Source organism: Accipiter gentilis, chromosome 28 (assembly GCF_929443795.1).
Source record: "Accipiter gentilis chromosome 28, bAccGen1.1, whole genome shotgun sequence".
Taxonomy (NCBI): domain Eukaryota; kingdom Metazoa; phylum Chordata; class Aves; order Accipitriformes; family Accipitridae; genus Astur; species Astur gentilis.
This window is the reverse complement of record NC_064907.1, coordinates 10,406,587-10,433,321: the sequence shown is the minus strand read 5'-3', so window position 1 is coordinate 10,433,321 and position 26,735 is coordinate 10,406,587. Positions and strand designations below refer to the sequence as shown.

Genomic DNA, 26,735 nt, shown 5'->3' with positions numbered 1-26,735 from the left:
ACCGAGAAGGATGCAACAACAACAAAAGCTCACTACAACTAACAGGGAGGAAAAAAAAAAAAGTAGGAAGTAGAAGGCCAAATGAACCTCCCTCCCCTTTCTGGACAGCACACTGCAGGTCATCTGTTTATGAGAATGCAAATTCAAAAGAAGCATCCAGAAGGACCCAAGTCTGTGATGTACAGGTGCATGACAACTGTATAGCAGTAAATCCAGTGCTCTCTGGATGCATCAATTATGCTGGCTGTAGGCACACTGTAATCAGACCATGTAGATCCACCAGGTGGAGCTTACATTTATGACAAGCATCTCACCTGTGGCCTGCACAAATACACTGTACCTACACACACACACACCACCTGTAGCCTTGACCAGACCACTGCACATGAAGAAATGCCAGATGAGAACCAGCAGGGTTCCAGCCTTCAGCACCAAGCAAACACCCTGAAGTGCTGGACAAAGCTTTCTAGGGAGGGAGAAAAATTATACACCTAAGAAAACCCCAAAGTAACTTCAGCAGTTCAGAAATATTCAGAATTTCTGAATTCAAAAATAAGCATGCTTGACTCAGAGTAGTCACTGGTTCAGATTTTGTTTACTTTTTAAGATGCTTTAAGTAATTTGAAACTAGTAGTTTAGAAGCAGGTAAGTGAAATCAATTTTCCAGCTGGGAGAGGCTGAGTGCTTTAAGAAAAAAACAGGGCAAGTACCACCATCTCTCCATCCCCTACCCCAAGGTGTTATTTAAAGAAATTTAATGCAACACTGAAGTAACTGGAATTGCCAATTACAGCACTAAAAAGCAAGCAAGAGAATAGCAGCAAAAGGACATATAAGGAAGTACCCAAATACTGAAACATTTGCCTGCTTTCTCCCTGATATATTGTGCTGGTAAAGAATGTATTGTTTTTATTGTAAAAGCCTGGCATGTTAAAGGAAAAAAAAAATATCAAATTAAGCCTTTGGTCTTGGAGAGGGAAGAGGAAATGAAGACTTATTCAAGGAAAAAAGCATACGAAAGTACCATTAAATAGAAGCAGATTTCCAAGATTCCATCTACCCGACAATCGAAGCAATTCTTCTTGAGACGATGTACAATGGCCAATCATACAAAATGTTTTATTACTGTCAGATGATAAGCTTGATTTCCTTGGTAGTGCATAATCTAAATTAATCTCACATTTCCTAAAAATACATATAAAGAAGCAAGTTTAAATATTAAGAAGTGATCAAAGCTACTATCTAAGATATTTGGCTTAGGCTTAAAATAGATTTTAATATTTAGTAGATAAGAAGCCATGCCGTTACCAAGATTAAATTACTAAAGCCATCTTCAGCCTCTAGGCACCTTAAAACTTAATGATGTATCTATTCAAATACTGCACAGAACAGAGGAATAGAGTCCCAACTAGGGTTGCCATATAGTCCAGATTTCCTAGATCTGAAATTCCTTCCTCCTTCCCTCTGACCTCAAAGAAGAAACTGTATATAACACTACACACAGTTCTAAAATATCACAAGTTTTCAATAATTTCTACTATTCCTAAAGCATCAAAGGCCTTTGAATATGCTAATGCACATCATGAAAACTGTGATTCACATATGCTGGGAAATACCATTTTGAGGATTTGCTTATACCAGGGAACATTGTCAGAGCTAGTGTGCTGTACAGCCACAAGCAATAAGCCTGATGCTTTCAGAAAGCAATTAACCTTATGTGCATTTACATAAACAGACCAATTGGACTGTAAAGGTCATCTGAAGCTTCCTGGAAGAGCCTAACTATTAGCAAATTGGCAAGTAACTCTAGATATAGAGGTGCCTCATTAACTGCACATGTGCAGAACACTGTAGTATTTTTAATTTCCCCTGTATCTCCATATTGGGACTTCATTGCATATCAGCATGCACAGACTGAACAATGAGGGGCAGGAAATCAAGTTGCTTAAAAATTGACTCCGTCTAGTTTCAAGAACAAAGTGAAACAAGTATTATAATTCACAATTCCAGGTTTAGCTGCAGGAATAAAAACCGTGCAACAGGTTTTTTTCCTAGACATAGTTTTAGGAATGTCTTTAATAATGTTGCTTGTTTACTGACCAAATTCTACAGGAACAGTAAAGAATTTTTGTGATACATCTAATTGTTTTACGACATCTAATTGTTTTACAACATAGCATTTTGACCACCTGCTTCATATTTGGGACACAAAGGAAGTCTTCATAGTCTGGGCTTTAGGAAGAAAGGGTAAAAAACTGATATTTAATAAATTCCTTTTTCTCTAATTAATATTTCATGCAGGCACAAGCCCACCCAACCTAGCATCAGGTACCTCATTTAGGAGCATGGACCTTAAGTTTTCAGTGGAGGAAGCAGTACGTCCCACTGCCAGTTCAGGTCTTGTCTGAAATATTTTTTCAACTTTCCCCCCCTTTATTTCTCTCAGTGCAGAAAAATGACTGCCTTCTCTCTATCTCCTCTTCATTCCTACTTTCAACAACATTGCCAGTACCTGAACTATACCGCCGTAATTCAGATTAACCAGAGACATTATGCCTACAGCTAACTTCATGCCATAGCTTTTTTTAGATCTTACTCATAATCTTGTATTACTTACCTCTTTCACTTATTTGTGATCAAGAAAAACACTGACGTCTGCATTGGTCGACAGTACAAACTGAAGATTCTCAAAGCAATCAAGACAAATCTGATTATTTCTGGGGAATTCTTAGCAGTGTAAGACACCCCTCTCCTACCCCCAGAAGACTACTCAACTGTAACTTCAGCTTGCGCCAAAATAGTGCAGATGTTTTCCTACCAGACAACATCTTTTTAAAAAGATAAATATCTAGGTATAACTAATGTATACTTTACCTCTGACCAGAAACCCACAGCTGCAGCTTTCCATGGATATTTTTCTTGCCTTCTGGCCTCTGCAGATATGTTATTGCCAAATGCTGCCACCTGCCCACATGGAAAACATTCTCTGGAGATTCAGCCTGTGCCAGCAGACCAGCTTTCATCTCATCATTTGGATCCATGCACATACTATGAAAACAACAGAAAAGGAAAAACAAGTGTGTGTGTTTTCAAATTTGCATTTCAAGCCCCAAATCCGCAATTTTTTGGCCTCAGTTACTTTGAGATTGCATTCCTTAACTTTCACAGATAATTTTTGATTGCAATGCTATACTTAGTGTTCAATATAAGCTAGGGAAATCCTCACAGTATGGTTTCAACTTAGTTATTTAACTTGTTTGCATCAATCTGCTTACATTTAAGATAAGGATATCATCTCTATTTTACAGAGAAGTTAAATCCAGTTTATTGAAAAAATGCAGGTGTTTTGAAAGCTGTGAAATAGAGTGTTCTAAAATTGCAGCTTTAGACCCATTTTAAGGATACATTACTTATGAGAGCTAAATTAGGGCTAAAACGTGTTCAGAAGATTAAAATCAAGATTGTCATAGTAAGTGTTAAATAACAGTAATTTTCACATCTGAGGTATGAAAACCTACAGCTACAAAAGCTCTTATCTTCACACATTTATTATGTCACTTCATTAATACTTGAACTGCTACCTTGCATTGCGTTAGGTTTATGACTGATCTTGCATCTTACTTTGGACATTTATATATGACTACATGAAACATGCAAGACTAACACTTTAAGCAAGTAAACCTGGAGTTCTATATGCAATAAACTTACGTGATGTTGCCATCAGTGTGCAAGATGACTCTAATATAGAAGTTAGGTCTCTACTCTCCACCAGTATTCTCTGCAAGCTACTACTGGTAGTAACAATATATATGTTCACAAGACTGCTTCAGGACTAATATACCATACCGAAATATGAATGCTCCAGTGTTCAAGTCTGCCCAGACTTGTATCATCAATGCTTTGGAACCCAGTGAAATTATATGAATACACCCATCTTCAACTAGTTTATCTCCCAGGCTTAGGTATTCCATTCCCATAGACTTTGTTTCTTCTGGAAATATAAACATGTTTATACACAATTAGAATACAACAACAGTGCCTGTCCTATCAGCTATCAAGTGTGAAAAGAAATATTTCAGGTACTGCAGAGAATTGGTTTTGTTTAGTTGGGTGATTGTTGGGTGTTTTTTCTTTTTTTTTTCTTTTAATTTTTTTTTTTTAAAGCAAGCTGACTAATATGCACAATTCCCTGAGACCTAGGTCTCTCGTAAACCAAAACAAAGGGGCTTGACTTAACTTGGCACATGTTTTTGTTTGTAATCATGTAAATTCCCTGAATACACTCTAATTCAATGATGCTTTCAACATGCCATATCATATTACATTCCTGTGTTGAACTGTAAGTCTTAGTGTACACCAAGAAATATTTAGATTTTTCTTCACAAATCATACTACCCTTTAAGCATGATCTTGCATTCAATATTTTTACTTTACTTTACCAAGCAAAAGCACAGACCTTCTAACAAAAGCAGATCTAGTGAGATCCAAGGTTCAGGACTGGGTTTTCCCTCCTTTTATTCAAATACAGTAAAAAAGAAAAAAGTACAGTAAAAAGTATTCCAAGTGTCGTGAGTAGGAGGCATTTAAATAACGTAAGGAATTTTTCCTCCTATAAATTATAATCCAAAAGATTCTGCTCAAAAGAGTTTGGGAGCAGGTGGGTCTTTACAAAAGTATAACAGAAATGTTGTACAGCTATTGACATTTACAATGGTGCGCACACAAGCAAAGTTAGAGGATTCATACTGAATCAGCCTCAGGCTCTGACTTAATGGATTCAGAGCATCTTTTAGCTAAGAGTTCCAATATTTAAATCCTAAATCACAAAGATTTACTAGCTCTCTATTGAAGAGAAAGAACACAAAAGCCACTTGCTTCTTCAATACATGAGACCAAATAAACTTAAGAGCCATTTTTCCCCTGACCCTTTCAGCTGCAGCATTTAATATTTTCTTCATCATAACATCAAGTAGCATAAAGACATTTTACTGAAGTTACAAATTCAGCGAGAATACTGAATTTCTAAGGAAGCAGACATTAACCTAACATAAGGACTAAGGCTGGAAATGTTTTATCTTTAAGTATATGATGCAGTACTCAGAAAAATCAGAAAGACTACAACTCCTGTTTAATATCCATCATAAGAAAAAAAGAATTCAACCTTTGGTATATGGCACATCGATGACTAATACTTGCAACCAGAATCCTTAAGTGCTACCTAAATAGAAACAGGAAGTACTATATCCTCACCTGTGCTGTCAAAGCTGTTCTCTCTCACAGCTACCAGTCTGCTTCTTCTCTTGATTTTTTTCCCCTTTTCTGTTGAATTTTCTGTTTCATGAGCACACTCCAGATGAAACCACAGTGAGACACTGAAGCCTTCAGACATGTGTGGCCAACAGTTTTGTCCAACTAAAGGCAAGTGAATTGGGGCTACATGCCAAGAAGAAAGCAGCTGGTGACTCAAATTTTCACCATCTGTCTCTTTCTTACTCTGTGAAAATTTTGCTCTTTTTAGTAGTCCAGCAGTTTTGCTGTTGGAAGTGCTAGCAGATTTCTGTGAAGAACAACTACTCAAATTTGTGCTGTGTAGTAAAGGGAAGGCAAGATACTGTAATGGGTTCATGTAAATATTAGTTTCTATAATCTTCAGTACACCCTTGAGTAGTATCTCCTAGAAGAAATAAACCAAATAAATGAGAAAAAAAAATCAAACTGTTAACACCATGTAGTCGTGTCATCTAACTAGACCGAACCCCACTCTTGATTTAAATACGGATTTGTGTTTTCCCAAAGGTAGACTTCCATGTCCAAACTGACACACATTTACAAATCATCAAGTAGCAACTTCAACAGACTATGGCCCAAGGGTTTGGGGATTTAGTCAAAGCAGATCAATCTTCAAGTTACCATGCTTAGGAATCAGCTGAACCACAGCAGGTGGTCATTGCACAATCTTATCTCACATTTGGTATGTGCTAACAGATTAATTTATACCTCAACAAAAGACCACACCTTCTACCACATGTTTGTGGCTAGCTAAGAATGTATACACAGGCCATCACTTCATTATTGCCTAGTCAATAACAAAACTATTTGAGCCTTTAAGCCAAAAGTTTCTCTAGTTAGTTAATTATTGCAAGCTACCTTTGAGAAATTGATTTATGTCTCCTTGTTTGGTTTGGTACTATTTCAGATTCCACAGTATTTTTTTTATTTCCTTCCCCTTGTTTTTTATTACAGACTCCCACACAAACCAACAGAGAGGTATTTCAGCAGTAAGGCGATATAAGCAGTAGATTCCAGTGTTGCAAAACTGTCTTAGGTTGGCTTGTGTAAGTAATTCCTGCTGCTAAAGCATTCCTGAAATAGCAAGATGCTTTGTAACTCTAAAGGAATGACTTCACATTTTACAATGTTAGTGTTCTGTCATCCATAAGCACAATGTCAGTCTCCTCAAGAGGAATCTTGTTTTCTTATGCTGAGGAGAGTTCCGAGGACTCTAACACACACTTCAAAACCCTCTCTTTTATCTTCTATTTCCTTTTCATGTTTTGAGAATGAATTGTTTCAACAACCAAAAATCCATTTGCTCTGATCAGTTAAAATGTTGCTGTTACAGTCTCCTTAATTCCCAAAATTCTTGGGCACAAAAGGAGGTTTTTTGCTTCATTTTTCTCATTAAGCCTCTGAATTTTGCTATGTGCTACTCGATACATACCGTACAAGGTGTCTTCTCCAAAAATATCTTCAGAAGAAGAGTTAGCTCTTCTGAACATGTCCGTGAACTCATCAAGGAAACTAACAGGTCTACCAGCACCACCTGACATGCTAAAATTAAGGAGACAAAACAATATTCTTGAAAATAATTGTCTGAAAGCTTTAAAAATTATTATCCCATACTATTATGAGGAAAGATTAACTTTGAATTCAGAGTGTTTTGTGAAAACTTTTCAAATTCAGGAAACAGTAATGACTACAAGATGAATTCTAGTGAGTTCCAACAGTACTTCCTTACACTATCATTCAAAATTTCATTGAATAAATCTAGATGGCTACATCAAGTTTAGCTCCTAGGTTTACCCATTAGAGTCTGAAAGTCTGGGAACCTAGCATCTACATTGCAAAGGCTCTCCCCACAAAGCCAGGGATCAAAGTCCTGGGATGGGTTTACATCACCTCCTGCTATGGAGCAACCTCATTATGTGAGGCTACCTTAGGGCAAGCAATTAATTTGCTTCCACATTCTTGGATTAGCTACCTATTTTATTTCTTGCCAGAAAACTCATCAAGACCTGTGTTACAAAGAAATCTGAAATAAAAACTTAAGTTGTGATGGAGTCAGATGCAATCAGTAAGATAACTGCTATTTTTCCCAGCAATGTTTACTAACACTGTCACCATAGGGTTTATGATTTCAACTATCATTTTCAGATCTGCCAGCATGTGTTTAAATAACAGATTTCCACTAGTTCAGAAATAACCCTGTATTTATACATAAGTTAGATACTTGTCACAAGTTAAAGCAGCAGCTGCATAAACTCACACATGCCAATGTATTTGCTTTGTCAATTTTGCATTTGCATTGTGAACTAAGAATTTGAGTGTGTGTATACATTGTTATAAAAAACCTCAATATTTAATTTACTTAGACCTTGAACTCACCATGAAAACTAGATTCTGTTTGTGTCAGTATGTTCAGAAATCCTCCCAAAAGAAGTTTAACAGCTCCCTGTTAAAAAAATACAGGGAAAATGAATAACTGAAGAATATATACCAGCTCAAAGAACTAAGAAATAATTTCTTTCAAACAGTCTTGTCTACTATTGATTTTAAAGACAAGTCCAGTTACTTTGAATTATGGAAATATTTTTTATATTTGCTAATGAACATTCTTTCATGTTCTGTACAGTTCAGTTGCAGAAGGGAGACTTTGAAATCCAAATGATTCTAGAAAGAAACCTTGGAGCCATTATCAGTTCAGCAGCTGAGATGTCCCTTGTCTTCTCCCCCATAACAGAATCACAGGATTTCACAGGTTGTGACAAAATACAGCATGTTGCTATATAGTGATGCAATACTGAAGGCAAATTCACCCTTTCCCCAACCTTTTTATGCAAGATTACTTTAAAAAGTAATTAAAAAAAAACAAAGCTGTGTACTTAAGATAATCCTTCACAAATGCATCTTAGATAAAGGTAATCCGAAAAATATCTAAAGATATTCAAAATATCTAAATTGATTAGCTTGCTAGATTGCCCTTTCTGAATGACATCAAAGAATAATGAAAATGAGATTATTCTGAATTATAAGTAATTTCATGTGTTGAAGTTCAGAAAAAATACAAGAGTGCTAGTGATTTAAAACTAATAATTCACACACAGAGTTGGAGTACTGAAATAAAACAATGTTTTCCTTTCCTGCTTTTGGTTTAAGCTGTAAAGCGCTAACTTTGCTTCTTAGTCAAATGATTATATAAAAAAGCACTTTAACTTTAGATAACTTAACCATATTTCCCTCTTTCGTAAAAGACACATACTTGATTTAGTTATTAGAAAACAAAAAACAAGCTAACCATCAGAAATTCCAAAGGATTATGAGGACATCAGCGTATGCATAACTAATTTCTAATATAAACTTAAGAAAAGCATGAAATATTTTTGAGCTACATCACTGGGAGTTTCTAAAAGTACATATTGAATACATAAATTTAGAATGTTTACATATATACATATACAAGAAGATTTTTGGTTTGTTTGTTTTTCTGTGGCCTGATGGTCATGAAATCTGTATCTATAGCCCTAGTGATTGAACAGTCTTGATAAAGTAAGGCAACTGTGAAACTCAAAAGCTTTGTAGGTCAAATATCTCTCAATACACCAGTTAACTATAGTTTCTGGTAACTTAAATGCAATGCATCTGGCAATATCAGTCATTTACATTGTTTCGGGTCTTATCAAATGCCATAACAAGTGAGAACACTTCCGAGATCACTATTAGGTATACGGATACTATAGAACTGAAGAAAATAAGATATAAAACTGCTAAGCTGTTGCCTTTTTTTTAGTAATGTTTTTACCTGTTCTATAAGTACACTGGCATTTCTCTCCTTCTGGCTGATGATTTTCAGGCAGCTTTGGAACACGTGAGCAAGCACATCTAAACTTGCATTACCAGCTGAGAGCAAGTTTAATTCTAACATGCAGATTTCAGGATACATTAATTCTCCTTGATTGATGTTTTCAGCTAGGTCATTAAAATAACCTGAAGGACCAGTACATCCTGGTTCTGCTTTTGTGTCTGCTCCTGAAAGAAAACACTTGTCTTACTGAAACTTACTCAACTGAATACAGTTTGCATGATTTAAGCAGAACATCCAAACACATACTTTCTCCAAACTTTTCATAGGTACAAAACAAAAATGGTCACTAGCTTTTAAGCAGTTTTCAGAAGTTAGTATAATCTTCTATTATGCTTCAGATTTTTGTATTTTCCTGCTAATACAGAAGGGCAAGGATGCATTTTCTCCTATTACATGCTCTTTAACTATGTGCCTTCATTTCCTGGTAACGGGACGCACATAAGTAATGATGAAATACGCAATTCATGAAACATGACAGTAAAATCATTGTAATAGAGCCTGAAGCTTCTACACAGAACTCTGAGCCTGCCAAGAAAAGAGATAAATTTACATTATTTTGTTTCATGTTAAAAGGCTGGGGGAAGCAGTTGTTTAGTTATTTAATTCAGACAACACACATGACAGAATATCTGCATGACAATCAAAAAAAATTCCAACATTTAAGCCTCTCTTACATCTTGGAGAGACTTTAAAACAGGTTACTTAAAAATTATTTGGTACAGACATACGTTTCATGCAAATGTTTAATGGAAATATTTCAGGTTAAATTTTTAATTCAGAAATGCTTTTAAAATGTTGTATAACTCTTGATAAAGCCAAGTCACACAGGTGAACAGCAGCAGTTAAATGCAGTTCTATTAAAGGCTGTTACTGCTCTTGCTGACTTCATACAAGAACATATGCATCCAGACATTCAGCACAAAGGAAAAAATTAAAGCAAATTCTGTTCAAAATTAATTACACAAACAGAATACAGGAAGAGATGTGCACATCAGTCATTGAATGAATATAAAGAGATATAGTCTATCACAAGGGGGCTGTCAAGTCAAACGAAGCACGTGATTGGGAAAAGCCTGCACAGATTCACCAAGGGCAAATGGTGCTTAACAAACCTGATCGCCTTCTACAACAAAGTAACCTGCTCAGTTGATGTGGGGCGAGCAGTGGACATTGTCTACCTGGATTTCTCCAAGGCTTTTGATATGGTTGCCCACAGCCTCCTCCTTGAGAAACTGATGTATTATGGTCTAGACAAGTGGTCTGTGTGGTCTGATGTATTATGGTCTAGACAAGTGGTCTGTGTGGTCTGATGTATTATGGTCTAGACAAGTGGTCTGTGTGGTCTGATGTATTATGGTCTAGACAAGTGGTCTGTGTGGTGGGTGGGGAACTGGCTGACGGGCCGCACCCAGAGGGTGGTGGTAAATGGCTCCTTCTCAAACTGGCAACCTGTCACAAGTGGGTCCCTCCAGGGATCAATACTGGGCCCAACACTGTTTAATATCTTCTTAAACGATCTGGATGATGGGATCAAGTGTACCCTGATGAAGATTGCCAATGGTCCCAAACCAAGTGGGGAAGAAGACACTTCAGAAAGGAGAGCCATCCTGCAGGAAGACCTGGATTGGCTGGAAGACTGGGCTAACAAAAACCTTATTAAGTTCAACAAGGACAAATGTAAGCTGGGAAAACATAATCCAGGAGTGCAGCACAGGCTGGGATCTACCCGGCTGGGGAGCAGCTCTGTGGAAAGGGACCTGGGGCTCCTGGTGGACAACAAGCTCAATAGGAGCTAACAGTGTCCTGCTGCAGCAAAGGAAGCGAAGAGGATGCTGGGTTGCATCACCAAGGGCATCATCAGCAGAGATAATACCTTCCAACCTGGTATTCTATGAGTCTATGATATAATTAGACTAGCTAATATTTACCAGATTGTTATAGCACTAAACAAAAAGTTAAGCACTGATTTTCAGGCAAACTACTGATAAGCATCTCTGGAGAAAACTGCTTCTAGACCACAATAATACATTTGAGCAACATGACTTTAGAGCAAGAGTCACAAACCAAGACAACCAAGACAGAACAGTTCCTGTAACACTCAGTAAGAATATTCATCATCTCTCCAACTGTAACTACATCCTACTGAAGTAAACAAGTTAAACTATCTATATCTGTTAAAGGTCTCTGATCCTCACCCTATTTTTGTACATCTCAAAGACAAGCAAGCTTTGCTATGTCATAAAGACTGCTTTGTATATTCAGAAAGTTCACATTTACCTTCATTCTTGGTCTCACTATCATCAGGGTTACTTTCACTATCTGCTTCATATCCTTCCTCTTCAGCAAAAGGTTTAAGACTACAGCACTGTGATTCTTCAGTTTCTTCAGAAATATCTCCAGGTTGTGACACTGGCTCCTTTTCAGTGTAATGGGTCTGTATAACACATCAAGCAAATTTACTATCTTTGGTCAGAAAAGCAAGTAATTTAGAACCTTCCAGTTGCTTACTTTCTCCAAGCCCATTGGCAAAAGAAAAAATTAATCATATGCTTTCAAGAAACTTCAGATACTTATTAAGAATACTTCATTCTTACATAAAAAATGGATTCTGCAAAGATGGATTTTTCTTACTAACTACCTGACCAAAGCTTTGGTAAGCAGGTGGCCAATGCATTAAGCATAACTGTGTTTCTAAAACCATCATCACCATAAATGTGCACCTTGACATTCACTCTAAGGTAAAGATATGTCTGCAGCCATTAAGGTCAGTCAATATCCCTGTTTGAAGCTCTCCCTTTGAGTTTGTGTCACACTTGGCTCTGGGATGAAAGAGTGAAGAGAACATCAGGTTTCAGGTATGTTCATAAAGCGTAACACAGCTTGCTCCTTTTTGGGGCATGACTCATTTCTGAGCAGTAAACATGGGGACCATATCAATAATCAGCATTCAACTTACACACTTACATATGAGAATCAGAGAATTAATGTTCAACATTCACAGTAACCAAACACATTTAAACATGTCCTATTGAGTTTAAAAATAGACCCAAACAACATAAACCTGACTCAGCAAACCTTGCGGTATTTAGAATTGGACTTAGTCGGTGTTTCATACCTTTTCAATTTTTTCTTCAGAATGATCCAGATCAGCAGAAAAAGTACCCAATGCAACACGAAGCAGTGAATCAAACAGAGGCTTTGCCAAGTCAGTTTCTATCACTTTCGATTGAGCAAGCTGCTCTCTTATTTGAAGTAAGATATCATCCACACAGGTATTCTATGTTTTGGGGGAGACAAATATTTTGATTCATGTTATTATGTTTTGGCTAACAGAAATGGTCTAATACTTTAATTTAAGGACTTCCCCTTCCAGCTACACTAATCTGACATCTCAGCCAAAACCATCAGACTTCATCCAATCTCTTGCAATAAGAAAGATTCATCCTGTTTTTCATGACAGATTTAGTTGGTTCAGCAATCTGCACACTGAAAAAAATCTGGCAACACGCTGTTTCCCAAACACTGCAAGTGAAAGCACTGTTTCAAAAATAAACATCTCTGAAACAGTTTCAAGTACACAATGCATTCAAACCACACCAAAACATTAGAGGTTCACAAGACAGATAGTGACATGTCCAAGTTCACAAAAATAGCAAGTGGCCAGACAGAACTCCAGTTTCCAGTTCTCTCCTGTACCTAACTCCTCCTGCTTTTGAAACAAACTGCCAAGTAAAATTCATTATTTAGCAACAGCAATTAAAACGTTAAAGCACAGTAAAGCTGTCTTCTGTGAATTAACATTTTGTGGAACATTGAATTAGTTCACCTCCAAGGCTTAAGTAACAGCTTTTTCAGGTGTCCTTTCAGTACCTGTGCCCTCTAATACTCCTCCTTCTCAAGCACCATGCTCTGCTCAGAACCGTCAAAAACACGACATGTGAGTCACTATGCGTAATGCTCAGGTCTTGCCTGCACAGCTCTCTTTCAATCCTACCCATCAAGAGTATTCTCCACTGAATACTCTTTCAAAAAAAACACAAACCCAAAGTCTCTCCCACTGTTCAAAGCCCATCAGCTCAGACAGCCTCCAGAGAACATGAGGCTGGACAAATAGGTTACACAGGGAAAAAAACAACAGAAAAAGCAGGCCATAACTGACCAGAAAAAAATACAGGCATAGTCAGCCAGCAATTCACAGTTGTCTGTATCCACTACTGCCTTTGTAGTCAGAGGAAAACATCCCTTTTCTCCAGTCAGGACCATTTTATGCAGAAAAACAAAATCTTCGCCTGCCAGGACCACAGTCTTCCCCAGGACTCAAGATACATTAATCCAGAAAACAGCATTTGATGTTGAGTTCAGCCCTTAGCCATGTTGACCATGCTGGCCCAAATTGTAACTAATACATGCAAAATAAAACAGAAACACAGTTCAAAAAAGCAAGGTAGAAAGCTCATCCAGCCTGGATTGATCTGCCGCTCTGGAAGGCTCTCTCCCAGTCCTCAAGCAGCCAGGACTTGGCATGAACAGGGATCCAACCCAAAAGAGCAGAGGACAAAGATCATGTTGGAGAACAAGCAAAGGGGTACAGGATCCTTACCAGCATGTTACCAAACACAAAAAGTGACAAGTGGACACGTGGGAAGGTGCTGTCTCAGAAACAGCAACTGCCAGTTTGTTCATCCACCCACTCTCATTCTTTCCTGCCTGCCAACCACTACCCCTGACTAAGGGGATCATTTAACTGTATACTTTCAGTACTACACAAAAAAATATGGTACCATAGCAAGAGCATAAACTTGTTTCAACCCTAAAAGAACATTTGACTAAGTTACTGTTAAAATAACATTGTACATAACAAGTATGAGTAAAGCAAGCCAAGGGAAGTTGCACGGTACCTGGTGAAACATCTCCACTTCCATCTTCTGCTGCATGGTGCTTGCACTATGTAGACAGATTGTCAGCAGAGCTTCTAGAAGTCTGATACCTTGAAGTGCCCACTCACTCTCTTCTCTTACAGAAGTCTTTATCCCTTCAAGATTGGCAACTGAAGAAACTGAAGTGTGTTCCCTACTCAAAGAGCTGTTGCAGGAGACACATTCAGAGACCAGCTGTTCTGCACCAGCAAGACTGTCAGAACTATTGAGCTCCAGTTGTGTCACCTCTCTGCTTTTAGCCAGCTGAACAGAGTCATCCTTGTTGAGAAGCTCACCACGAGGACTCCCATGTGAACTTCTGCTGCTTTCACTCAATACTCTCTCCCTCTTTTCTTGTTCCTTTTCCTTATTTTTTGCAAGTTTCTGAATTATCAAAATTAGTAATCTACGGCATGCTTCAAAGCCTCCAAGTCTATGGAACTGTCTCTGGAAAACTGAACTATACAAATAGATGCAACGACACATGCACCAAATATCTGCAGCCCTGTGAATGTGTTCCAGAGACGGCAAAGTAAGGCTTTCCAGTGACAGATATGGTAATTTGTGGCCTAATGGCTCACTAGCTGTACTATCATATCCTGATGTATCTTCAGAGTCATTAGCTGAATCCAGATCACCATCTGCTTCTTTACTTACACATAAAAAAGCAACACAGAGGAATAGGTTTATTGTGTTGACGTGAATGTCTTGGCTTACAAACTTTTTCTTTTTTGGGTAAGCCTCTTTCAAGCCAGCATAAAACTTGCTCAGGCTTTGAGGAACTTCTGAAACAGCATGCTGGCTACAAAGAGAAGCAGGCAAGTCAGATGTAGACTCCTTCTGTTCACTGTTCAAGCCTTCCAGTTCTGGCATTGCTTGGTCTTTCTGCTGATCACCAAGGCAGAGTATCAAAGTCTCTAACACTTTCAAAGAATAACTTCTTAAAGTATCAAAGTAATTTAACTCAGTCATTTGATTCACTCCATTACAACTGAGAAACAAGTCTCTAATTACCCTGCAAGAGAAAGCATAAGTTACCATATAGATCAGCCACAAATTCATGTTATTCAGCTAACACACATCTTATCCAAAAATAACCCTCTGTTCTACACACCTGAGTAATACCAAGGACTGATCATGTTTACAGTAATTGCAATATATTACTCTGAACTCTAAATTAAAGAGATGAGGAACTTGTTTGCAGTACTGTAGAATCCCAAGTAACCATCATCCATCTGGTAGTAAAAATTAAATTTTTTTGTAAGATATAATGTAGGAAATATTAACCTCTAAAATGTAGACCACAAAAATGTAAGATGTCCAATACATTAAAGATGTTTAACTTCATTTATGACATTTGCTCCTTAGCGATACTTCCTTACTCTAACTTTTTATTAGCAATTGGAGCTAGTAAATATCTTTATTTCTCCCAGTTCTGTGACTTCACCAGAAAGTAGAGATTCCTTCTCAAATAAACTTGATTTTTTAAGACATTTTACTAGCTATGTCTATTTGTTGTATGGACAATGCATTTCAGATAAATTTCAGGAATACCTTTCAAGCAACTTTTTGTGCAATTGTTATGCCAGGGTGTCCAATGTTAAAAAATCTTTCAGTATATTTGTTTCCAAGTGTATTTTTCCCTTCTTCCTACTGCCCGAGTATTACACTGAGTTCATACAGAATTTGGGGTAAGGATATGTAAGCTTCACAGTGTACTATGTTTGCTTGTAGACATCCACCTTCCTTACCCTCCCATCTCCTTCCCACAGGGTCAGCTTTTACTGTAACCGAGTTACACAATCTAGAATCAAATGAATCATGTACTTACTTGTATATTCCCATCTTTAAACCAGTAGGAAATAGGATATCTTAAACGTTGTTTTAATCTAAACTTTACTTCTCTTGCCTCTTTGCCACTAAGTACACTTTCAGAAATTAATAGCTTCTGATAGAGTTTAGGTTAGGATAAAAGTTAAAAATGTATTAGACAATCCTTTACATAAACTGGAATACTAGTCTATTCTTTATAATTGTCTCAGATAACCCTGCTAAATTCACTTCAGTTTATCAGGACTCCAATAGAAAAGATCAGACTCAGGACACATTCATATTCTGAATAAACTCCATAATTGTATTAAACAACTATTTCATCAGTTCAACAGTAAATGGGAAAGTTTCTATTTCATGCCTTGGAAGAATCTTTGTGGGTTTTGTGTTTTGGTTGGTTTGTTTTAAAAAAACCCTTATGTTTAAATGGACAGGATTTTGTAAATTAGGAAACAGTTATTTCAGGACAAGGAAACCTCTCAAGCCTTATTTTTGAAAGGTGGTTTCTATGAAGACCTTTCTAGAAGGAAAAGGGAAACAGGTCAGAAAACTAAGTAGTCTAATTCCTACAGAGAAGTGACATGTCAATCTGTTCAACATTTCTGACTCATTTTAGCATGAGGAATGAAGAGGCAAAGAGCATGTCACATAGGACAAAGATTTTTATTTCTTTCTACACACTCTGGCTTGTAAAAGACTAACTCATCAATAGACAGCCCTCACTTTCTATGGCTTATGAATCTAGAATTACATTTTATGTTATTCAAGCATTTACCTTGTTGCCACCCCTGCAATACCCAAGTGCTCCCTACAGTCCAAATAAAACTTATGTTCTGATCAGTAACAAATATACAAAGCTCTGTACATAGTTAGTATGTTTTCCATTAATAAACAGAAAAATCAACCAACCTGGATTTAAGCAACACAGGGAGCATCTGCAAATAAATCTGAAGTACTTCAGAAGGCAAACACTGGCTATGGTAACTGCATGTGTGTTTATCAGCTGTAGTTAGTCCCAGTTGTTGAGCATGGCAAGCTAGCTCAACCCCTCTCTGAAGCACAGGATTATAAATACAGTTATATAGTTTCCATTGGACCACTGCATTTCCCTTTTGAATTAAGTGGCAAATATGGCTTGCAATCTGCATGCCGCGTAGTTTGTCTTCTTCAAAAACAATATCCTGATAAGCCTCCAATGCATCCCATCTCAACAACATATCTTCAGATCCACTGCTAGGCAGAATTCCCTGAACTCTGCAAGAGGAACTAGATGCAACACCAGCATCATTAGGGTTGCCCTGCAAGGCATCTTCTAGCTGAGCAAGTTGATCACAGTCAACAGTACATATATTGCATGATGCCTGTATAATTTTTGGAGAAACTTCTGCTCCACCCAGCTGATCCAATATAAACTCATTAAGGATGTTCAATATGTGCTGTTGAAAGTTTTTTAATATTGGTAACTTGGAAGCATGAAGCAATGGGACGATCACAGACTTTGGATCCATACAACAACATATTCCTACATTATGTACACCCGAGAGAATTTGAACACAGGTACTGCTCAGAGAAACTTGTTGCAACAAGTGCAAACACTGGTGTGCACAAACAGCAATGCAACAGCATCTGTCAGGATAATGAACTTCTCCATCAGCAGTTTCAAAGGGGTTTTTGGAAGCTTGGTTTTTAAAAGCAGATACAGAGAGCCCAGAGAGATCTCTGTGGTGATGCATGAAGTGAGAGTACTCACATCGTCTGTGCCGCTTTCTTGTACACATTGATTGATGGAGCTGCTCTGATTTCACTTTTTTGACAGTGCTGATTATTTTCATGATGCTGTTGATTAAGGCCTTCAGATGCTCTGCAGCTTCCCCAGTTACTCCCTCACTCTTCATACACAGCCATTCCATTTGAAGCACTGTTACTTCAAACAGCTTAAATCCCTGATGCTGTATGAACTCATGAACCAGATCTATAGCTTGACTAAAGTAGAATGGATTGGAGGCTGCACTTTGTAGGCAGCAGATCAAAATCTGCAAGACCCCTTCTATAACCTCAGGTAGAAGCAAGGCTCTGTGATGGTATCTAGAAAACATGTAGTCCTCCTGAACCAGCTGCTGTAGTGTTTTCCTGTAGCCTGGAGCAAAAGGATCAGGTTGCTTTTCCAAGCAAATTCTGATTTTTAATGCTGCTTTAAGTAAGTCTGTTAAATTTCTTCGCAAATTGTCAGGCATTGTTTCTGTATTGCTAATGTCTAAAGACATAAGATGCAGCACTGTTCGAAAGAGCATCCTTTGGATCAGAGCCACAGGTTCTTCTGTCCACCCTGCAGAAACTACTTCATTTTCTGTGTTACTACTTACATTGTAACAGTCTTCAAATCCTGATAAGAACTCAGTCAATGTGGGCACCACACTAGCTGAAAGAGTAGAACTGTGATTTAAAGTAAGATCAAATTTGCACACTTTTTCTAGGAGAGACAGTAAGACATGGCATAAGTCAAAAGGAGAGTTATCCATGTTGCTCTCATAAATTCCTGCAGTTGGCTCATTCAAAATATCTGGGTTTAGCTCATGTGCTGGAATAATTTTGCTGGAATTTTCTAGAGTAGGGGCATCAGGATTAGAACTTGGTATCGCTTCCACAGGTAGGCAATCACTTCTACCTACAGGGTAGTTGTCCCTAACTGGATACGTTAAAAAAGGCTGCAGTAACTGGGAACGTCTGTGTTTCATTATTACAGTAGTCTTGTCATCAGAATTGCCTTCTGAATCTGAAGTGGACAGCTGAGATCTTCTTGCATCTCGCACAGAATAACGATGGGTGGTTTTGCGCAGACGTCCACTTTTTCGAGATCGAGGATTTAGTTTTACAGAAGTCTGAAGAGAAGAACGAGTGCTTCCATCTAAGCCTAGTTTTTCCTGAGTAGATTTCATGGAACTTGAATTGTTCTCTTTGGTCAGGCATATGTCTGCTGTAAATGGTATATTAAAATCTGTTGAAAAAGAAAGTTAACAAAGGAACATTAATGGAACATTCATGTATTACAATGAACTACTCTTTAGTTGGGAGTCCTACGCTCTGTAGTAATACACAAATCGCTTCTTCTAGGTCCTTAATACTGTCAGTGATAAAACATACCTATTGCTTTTTCTTCTTGGACAGGGATTTTCCATACCAATGGCAGAAGTGACAGGAGGAGGGTCAGAAGTTCTTCTCGACATGTCAGCTCCTATGTTAGAAACAAAATAGAAAATGTTTTTGTACTTTTGAAAAATGGATTAACCTTCTTTATTTTACAAAGCTATTCAACATTTAGTTCCCCACGCCTTTCTGCTGTTTTTACGCATTGCGAAAGTGACCTAACTGCAGAGTGCTATAATCATTTGCTAGAGCCAATCAGAAAGCATCCAAGATATTTATTACACCTCTGCAAGTGTTTCTATACAAAGCTCTCCTAATCCCTCTTGTTGAAGGAATTCCTCTCCCAAAGGACAAAACTAGAGAAGTCAAAAGCAAATAACTTATTGATTTAAACAAAGCCAACATGAAGCCAAATACAAGTTTGAAACTTCTGTAGTTACAGAAACGTAACTTCAAAGAACTTTATGGGAAACTTTCTACTTTCTCCAAAATGACACCTTTAAGCAATCAAAAAAGCTTACATTTATCAAGTGATGTTATTGACTCAAAACAGAAAGGTGAAGTTTTATGGGAGGGAAGAGAGAAGGTTACTCCTAATTAAAAAACCAAAACACCAGAATAGCCACTAACGAACCCTTACTCCTACTGGGATTCTAAGACTTCAACACTAAGAATTTCAGTGCAGAGGAGCAGTAGAAGGCACATAATTTAAACACAATTCCTTTACTGGGTGCTATGCAGCACTATCAAAATGGTTTCAGTCCTAAAGATCAAAAATTTTCAAAACCAAAAAGCTGACTTGAGCATTTTGGCAGTTAACTTCATTCAGAGATATGCAGCTAAAGCAGCATACTTCTCAAAAAATTCAAGATAGCAATGAAATTAAAATGTTTCAAGATAAGCAACTTAAGTAGCTATAGTTATATATATAACAAATATAGTTTTTTATATTTATAGTTTTAGAGCTATACAGATATATAACAAATAGTTAATGTTTGATGAGACTATCAAAAAAATCTAAAACTATTGATGCAATAGAATTACACTTGAAAACTAAGCTTTTTTCAAAGTCATTCTCCCAACTCTCTTCTGCTACTAAATGTATTCTCAGCAAGACAAATTAATTAGGAATGGGAATGAGCAATACAGCATTCAAAGCACAACAATAAGACTGGAAAAAGCAAAGTATTAACTTCTCAAATTTCAGTGGTACACTTCTAGAATTTGACTTTCCTCATTAATCAAGCTCCACTTCCCCCACCTTTTTAAAAAACATATTTCCTCAGGAAATAATTGCTGAATTGCTGATGTTTCATGAAGAATGCTGCATGTTTTCTTCCCCTTCTACTTCAGAAGTAGATTTTTATTGGAGGAGAGGCACAAGGAATCCCCCATTTTCTGTTCTTCCAGCAGCTCTAGTCTTTAAGCCTCTATTAACAGCAACTATGCAGAACTCATGTGATTATAAAAACTACACAGCTCTAGAAGTGGTAAGGATTCTTTCTTAGCAATTACATGTAACTGCAGTCTTGTGGGTTTACTGTTTAGCCAGTGCACCTACTGGAATCCAGAACCAAGCCAGTAGACCCAACTCAAGTCTTAGCCCAAGTCACCTCATGAAGGAAATGCAAACCTTCAAAATGAATTTGACCAGCATTAACAGCTGACCTCACTTCAGACAAAGGCTGAATAAATTCAGCCCAGATTCACTTGGTTCATTATTCTTAAACACTGGGATCTGCATTTTCAATACACAAAGACTTAATGCACATCTCATCCTACCCATTATCGAGTAGTGTTGAAGAGGAAGGAGAAAAAGAACAGAAGGAAAGGCGATATCTGCAGCTACAGGGATGTGTGATAGACTTCATACAAAAAAATAGTATAAACTGATCACCTCTTCTAAAATGCTTTCTTTTTTGAGCTAAAGTTACAAAATATGTACTTTCTATCATGTTCAAGAGCAAATATATATCTCATGGCCCATAAACCAAATAGAAAGGTGTATATTTTAATTTCATTGCCTTAAACCAGGAGGCCCTTCTCAAATGAAAAATTGTCAGTTTGTACTGCAGGTTCAGTATATGCTTATTTCCCTTGAAGATTCTAACCTATTGCCTCTTTCCACCCAGCTACTGCACTTCAGCTTCACACATGCCTTAACTTGGCAGAAGTTTAGCAACCATCAGTATCAGCTGACAAACAGCTATACGATTAGCTATTTTTTCTTTTTCTGTTCTTGCTGAAGGACAGAATGCAATTGCAACACATCCTTTTGAACTTCTAGTCTTCATAATTAACTCATACACTCTACCATCAAAAGGCAAGAAAAGCAGCACCAAGACAAATCCACACAGTCAAACTCAATACAAAAATTAGAGCCAGGTAAGAAAAACTATTACCTGATCAATAGTAGAGTTCAGTGTGGTAAGCAAAATAAACCCACGGCCTTGAACCAAGTATTGTCCCAGTGCTGCCATATGAGTTTCTTCTTCTTCATCTTCCTTGGCCTCTGCCCTCTGGACCACTGCATTGCACAGTCTGTTGACATCCGTCAAGAATTCCCGTGCCAGTGAGTTACTGGCACTGCTCATGTCTGAGCTGTAAGTAGAAGAAAGTACAGAAATTAAATCCATCAGAAAACACATTCCTTATGGAAAAAAGACTGAAAGAAGAGAGGAGTGTTTCTTCCCTGTATCCCTCCCTCCCCCTGCCAAAGGATGGCGTGTCTGTAGGACTAAGGAATCAATATACCAATGTAGGGTGGAAGGGAATGAGAAGGATGAGCTTAGAATATTTCATTTATTTCAGTGAAACTTCAGCTAACAGCCCACTGTCCCAAGCACTCATTTTATAAACCTATCAGGTAAAACTCATGACACACAGCATTCTCTCCCACTGCATAAATGAAAGCTAATGACTTAATTTCAGCTTGTCTTTGTAAGCTAGATGTGATCTTGAATCTTCCTCTGCTTATTTGACCGGAAGCATAACGGGAAAACAGGCAGCTTTTACACAGCATTTTACAGAAAACAAGTTCTTTAATAGTTTATTTGAATACATTACCTTCTATCCTGTTACATATTGCAACAGTATGCAGATTATTTCAAGGGGAAAAAGAAAAGACTAATGAATTAATACAAATATGGGAATTTAACAAGTACAATGTTTTAGATTTACCAGTTGTCATGGTATTTTCCTTCAAGCAAGGCTGAGTGGGTGGCAGTCAGTCACTACTACAGTGTACTTAACATACAATTCTATTGTATGTGTTCAGGAGAAAATCCCAAAAGCTGGTTGCCAAACTGATTAATTTTACTTTAAATAATGCACACAAGGCACTCATACCTTGTCTACTCATTCTATCTTATAAAAACACTTTTTTGTTTTCTCTTATGCTATAGCATAGTACATAGGCAGCACTAGTACAGGTTGAGAAGTTTAAAACAAAAACAAACCAGACCAAAGAAATGCAAGAGTCAGCTGTAGAAAACTAGCAAGAGGATCACTGAAGACAAAACAAAAACAATATTCAGTGATGGCAACTACAGAAACAAGAACATTTAATCCACATAAAATCCACTTAATACTACAGCATATTTAACTCTTTATGTCTGTGTAAACAGCTGAAGTAGAAATCTTCAAAACTCAAATATTTTCATCATGTCCAAGCATAGTACGTGCAAAAAGAGTGCCGAATAACTTTCAACATTATATTAAAATGTAACAGGTGCATTAATACTGCTTGATCAAGAAACATCTCCACACAATTATTAGGTCAAAAATAAGATCTTGTAAGAAAGAGCAAGTTTGTTAGCATTAATTGTACAAAAAGCTCCTTTTAGTGGCAAGACTGAAGTACTTACACATATAATGACATTCTCTGTAGGAGTAACAGGAAGATTCTTACCAGAATTACTTTGCCAGTTTAACACATTTATCTTCTATTTGGAAGAAAAAGGAAATTACATTCTGGAAACACCACCCTTGTTTCACCTGTTTTTAAACAAAAAGAAAAATACATCATGGTTAATACGCAATTTCTTTGGTTTTAAGATTCATTTTATAATAGCTATTTAAGTTTTTGAAGAGTCCTTGGGGGGGTGAGCTTTAAAGCTCTAGTTTTCACTTTTAGCTTATGATTCTGCACAACCAAAATCCTGATACAGAGAAAATAATTTGTGCATGTAAGGTAACATAATAAAATTAATTGCTTTTTAAAATGTAAAATGAGCTAGGTATGTATGCAAGTTTAAACATTTCCCTCTAGAAACAGTATGAATTTTTAGTGATCACTACCTGCATATATAATACTTGAAGCACTTATGGCTCTGGGTACAAATTATGGATAGTATGAGAAACTGAACTGTGCAGTCAAATGCTGATATAAATCCATTTTAAACCTGTTCTTCTCTTTTGTCCTGACAGATAACCAATCTTTATTACCTTAAAAACTGGGAAAGCTGTAATTAATAAAATTGGAAAGGAACAGTATTGTATCTGCTCTGTACAGTCAACTAAAGCAATTTAAGAGTTATTTTTCTATTAACCCTTTCACCCCTCCAGTCCTAACAGAAGACTAAGAGGAATACTTTACCTCTGTTTTGAGTTGTAATTAGTAACAAAGAAAAGACTAAGATAACAAGGAGTAATCTCCCCATTTACTCCAGAATGGCCAAACGCAGCAAGATTTACCCCTAGTACATGATTTAGCAAAAAAGTCAAAACACCACCACATACACCTGCCCTGCCTTTATGAGCTCTGCACAAAGAGCAAAAAGATTCTGTAACAAATCAAAAAAATTATTGCTGTTAAGAGTACGCATTCATAAAGCCCCAACATCCCACATTCCTTGCTGTAAACTAAACTGTCAAAGGGTTTATTAATTTTTCATCTGAAAACTTCAAGTTTCTGCTTATCGCACTTCCTCTCACATCTTTAAAATGCATTCAATCCAAGAAAAGGAAAAAACTATTTTAACTCTCCTGAAGTATTCTTATTTACTTAAACAAGATTGAAGAGCTCCTTAAACATGCTTTAAATCCCAATGTATGGTTTCATCTGACTGGCTGAATACTTTCACTACTGTTCCCTAGAAGGCAAACACTAATAATAGCAGAAGCAATGTTTATTTCTGCAACCTCTCCGCATTTTTTTGCTACCATTTTCAAGTGCTAATTATTTAGCCATTCAATGGTTACGGGACTCCTTACCAGTCTTCCTTATAGTTAACCCCAATTTTTTTAAACTAGTGTTAGAATATTTGTGTTTGGTGCCATTGAATACATTTTAACTGAGCCCATTTTCTAACAAAGCCCTAAAATTCTCAGAAGTTATATCCACTGACACATCACACATATAGAGATGAACTGTCCAAACCCATGTTTGCTGAAGCATCCACAAACTGGGGTGCTCCAGTTGCAAGCTAGTCTAAATGTTAAAACCTCATTCTCTAGACATGGTAAAGAACCAAAAATACATTTTCTATCAATGGGAACACAAAGGGTAGTAACTGAGAAAAGCCTCAAACATTCAACTACAAAGGTTTCTAGGTGAGCACTCATCCACAATTAATTAACGGGGGGGGAGGGGGGAAGGGAGGGAGGGGGGGAGATGGGGGTAGGAAAATAGAAAGAAGAAAGACTGCATTAATTATTTTAGTATTCTCAATGGGCAATTAAATACAAACTTCAACTTTAAACTTAAAATTGTGACAAGCATGAACACTACGTGAAATACCTCCTCAAGGAAGGAGAGAAACACTGTAGGTTCCCCAGGCAAGCTCCTACTAATTGGCCACCCTTTGAGTGCTTGGGCACAACAAGTTTCATCCACAGCCTCACAGAAAACCAACTTATCCACACAGCTAACATTGACAATTCATTGCAACTGAACAGCTTAAGCAGCTAGCTGTTTTGCAGTTGTACCAGACTTCATTAGAATATGTAAAAATCTGCTGTCCATCATGTTTTAGTGTCCTTCCATCTGAAATTCAGCCTCCAGGTTTCCTGCATTGCTTTCACTGTTACATGGATTTAACATATATTGCCATATTCTAGCAAAAGCGTGAATTCTCAGCGTCAGTAGTAAGAAAAAGTACGATTTTGTTGATGCTAATGCAAAAAGACATCATGCATGTCTTAATCCAAGAATTTAGTATAAAATTGGTAAGGAATTAAGATGCTCTCATTCTATAATGCAGAAAAAATTGTAAAGAGATACCATGCTGGATAATGAAGAACTTCTTTTAGAAGGACTCCTTCCAACAAGTGCTAGGTCCTTCTAAGTTGTACCTATTTCTTTCCCTGCAATTAAGTTCTGAAATGGACTGACAGCACAAATTTGTCTTTGGAAACACTTTCAGATATAACCTCATTATTCACCTCATCTTGAAGCTAGAAACAAAGAACAATACAAGGAGAACTGAGAAATAATTAAGAAACTTCCAAAAAAAGCTCCATATGCACAGACAACCTTCTTCCCTTTTGTATTTGTTTCCTGACAAGATTTGAGCATTTAAAACACTGTTTTCATAAAAGAACTCAGTGAACTTGAGTTCACTGCTGAACTTGCCCTGCTGATGCTATAACATAGCAAACACTCTACAGAGGTGGGATTTGAGGGGGGTTGTTTTGTTTTTAAAACCAACACATCCACCCCCACTCTAAGGCTTCAGCCTGCTTGTCACCTTCTCTTTCTGTTGCAGATTGTGGTACGCTGATACTACACCCTATGCAGCATAGCATTTCATCTTACTCAGAAATTATGCCAGCCAATTTGCTTTAAGTAGGAACTACTCTACTGCAGAATTTTTCTTTTGTTTGAAGTGACTCATCTTTAATTGCTGTGGTGCCTGGTAATATGGAAGCAGATGCTGCACAAAACACATGTACTGAGGTAGAGTGCCTTAACCTGTCTTTGGACTTCAGGGATGTCATCTTAACTACGGAAAAAACCAAAAACTAAAATATCACACATTAACTAAGCCATAAGAGAGCAGAAAGAAACCTACCAGAATCTCAGTTCACCACTGCTGTGTACAGTCCCAGTGGGACTGTTAGTTTTGGAATATACAATGTGTCAGGACTTCAGATAGCTAGCCCTGAAAAAACTGATATTCTTAAATTCCTTTTCACCCTCCAGAAGAATATGATTATCATATTTCATAAAAGCCACCTCAAACAGATATTTATTTCTAAAAGGAAAAAATCCACAAGCTTTAAAAAGAATAAATCATTTAACCGTGAATGATCTGACATTCACATATAATCCGCCCTCTTCAAGTCCATCTTTATCATCCTCAATTCAATCTGTATCACGTCTGCCCTCTGGCTCCTTTCTGCACGAGCTCTCAAGGGACTTATTTTCTATTTGCTGTTGTGGTATAAATCCATTTTCTGCACCTGAAACTTGTATTTTCTCTGGACTTCTTTCCATTTTTATGAAGTTGCTCATCAGCTGAGCATCTTAAAATATAAGAATGCCTTGTACTTACTTCAGCGGACTTTAAGTCTTTAAAAGAAAATAGCAAAACCATTATTTAAATAATTTAAAGGATGGAACTTAAAAATATGACCAATTTAGCAGTTTTGGATACCAAATCATGAATATACTAACCCTATATAGTGCTAATGATTAGATGGCATGATATCTAACATGAACACAACTTGGGGAAGGAAGAAAATGCAACAAAAGCTTAAGG

At 37.2% G+C, this 26,735-nt stretch overlaps 2 protein-coding genes across 24 annotated transcripts in view; one reads left to right on the top strand and one right to left on the bottom strand.

Moving 5' to 3' along the window:
• GGPS1 (geranylgeranyl diphosphate synthase 1) overlaps nucleotides 1-26,735 on the top strand; it is a 407,079-nt gene that overhangs the window by 163,669 nt on the left and 216,675 nt on the right. The gene's annotated exons all lie outside the window — the stretch shown is intronic.
• Nucleotides 1-26,735, bottom strand: part of LYST (lysosomal trafficking regulator) — a 117,800-nt gene that overhangs the window by 45,250 nt on the left and 45,815 nt on the right. For all 23 annotated transcript variants that reach the window (XM_049831516.1, XM_049831513.1, XM_049831512.1 and 20 more), the window contains 14 exons: nucleotides 22,943-23,028; nucleotides 21,435-21,633; nucleotides 19,030-19,120; nucleotides 16,798-18,883; nucleotides 14,041-15,073; nucleotides 12,258-12,419; nucleotides 11,420-11,576; nucleotides 9,080-9,306; nucleotides 7,666-7,732; nucleotides 6,722-6,831; nucleotides 5,251-5,674; nucleotides 3,847-3,991; nucleotides 2,875-3,048; nucleotides 1,025-1,185 (listed from right to left, as the gene is read on the bottom strand). In XM_049831516.1, coding sequence (XP_049687473.1) covers nucleotides 1,025-1,185; nucleotides 2,875-3,048; nucleotides 3,847-3,991; nucleotides 5,251-5,674; nucleotides 6,722-6,831; nucleotides 7,666-7,732; nucleotides 9,080-9,306; nucleotides 11,420-11,576; nucleotides 12,258-12,419; nucleotides 14,041-15,073; nucleotides 16,798-18,883; nucleotides 19,030-19,120; nucleotides 21,435-21,626 — 5,029 coding nt within the window. In that variant the 5' untranslated portion in view covers nucleotides 21,627-21,633; nucleotides 22,943-23,028. The remainder of the gene's footprint in view (nucleotides 1-1,024; nucleotides 1,186-2,874; nucleotides 3,049-3,846; nucleotides 3,992-5,250; nucleotides 5,675-6,721; nucleotides 6,832-7,665; nucleotides 7,733-9,079; nucleotides 9,307-11,419; nucleotides 11,577-12,257; nucleotides 12,420-14,040; nucleotides 15,074-16,797; nucleotides 18,884-19,029; nucleotides 19,121-21,434; nucleotides 21,634-22,942; nucleotides 23,029-26,735) is intronic.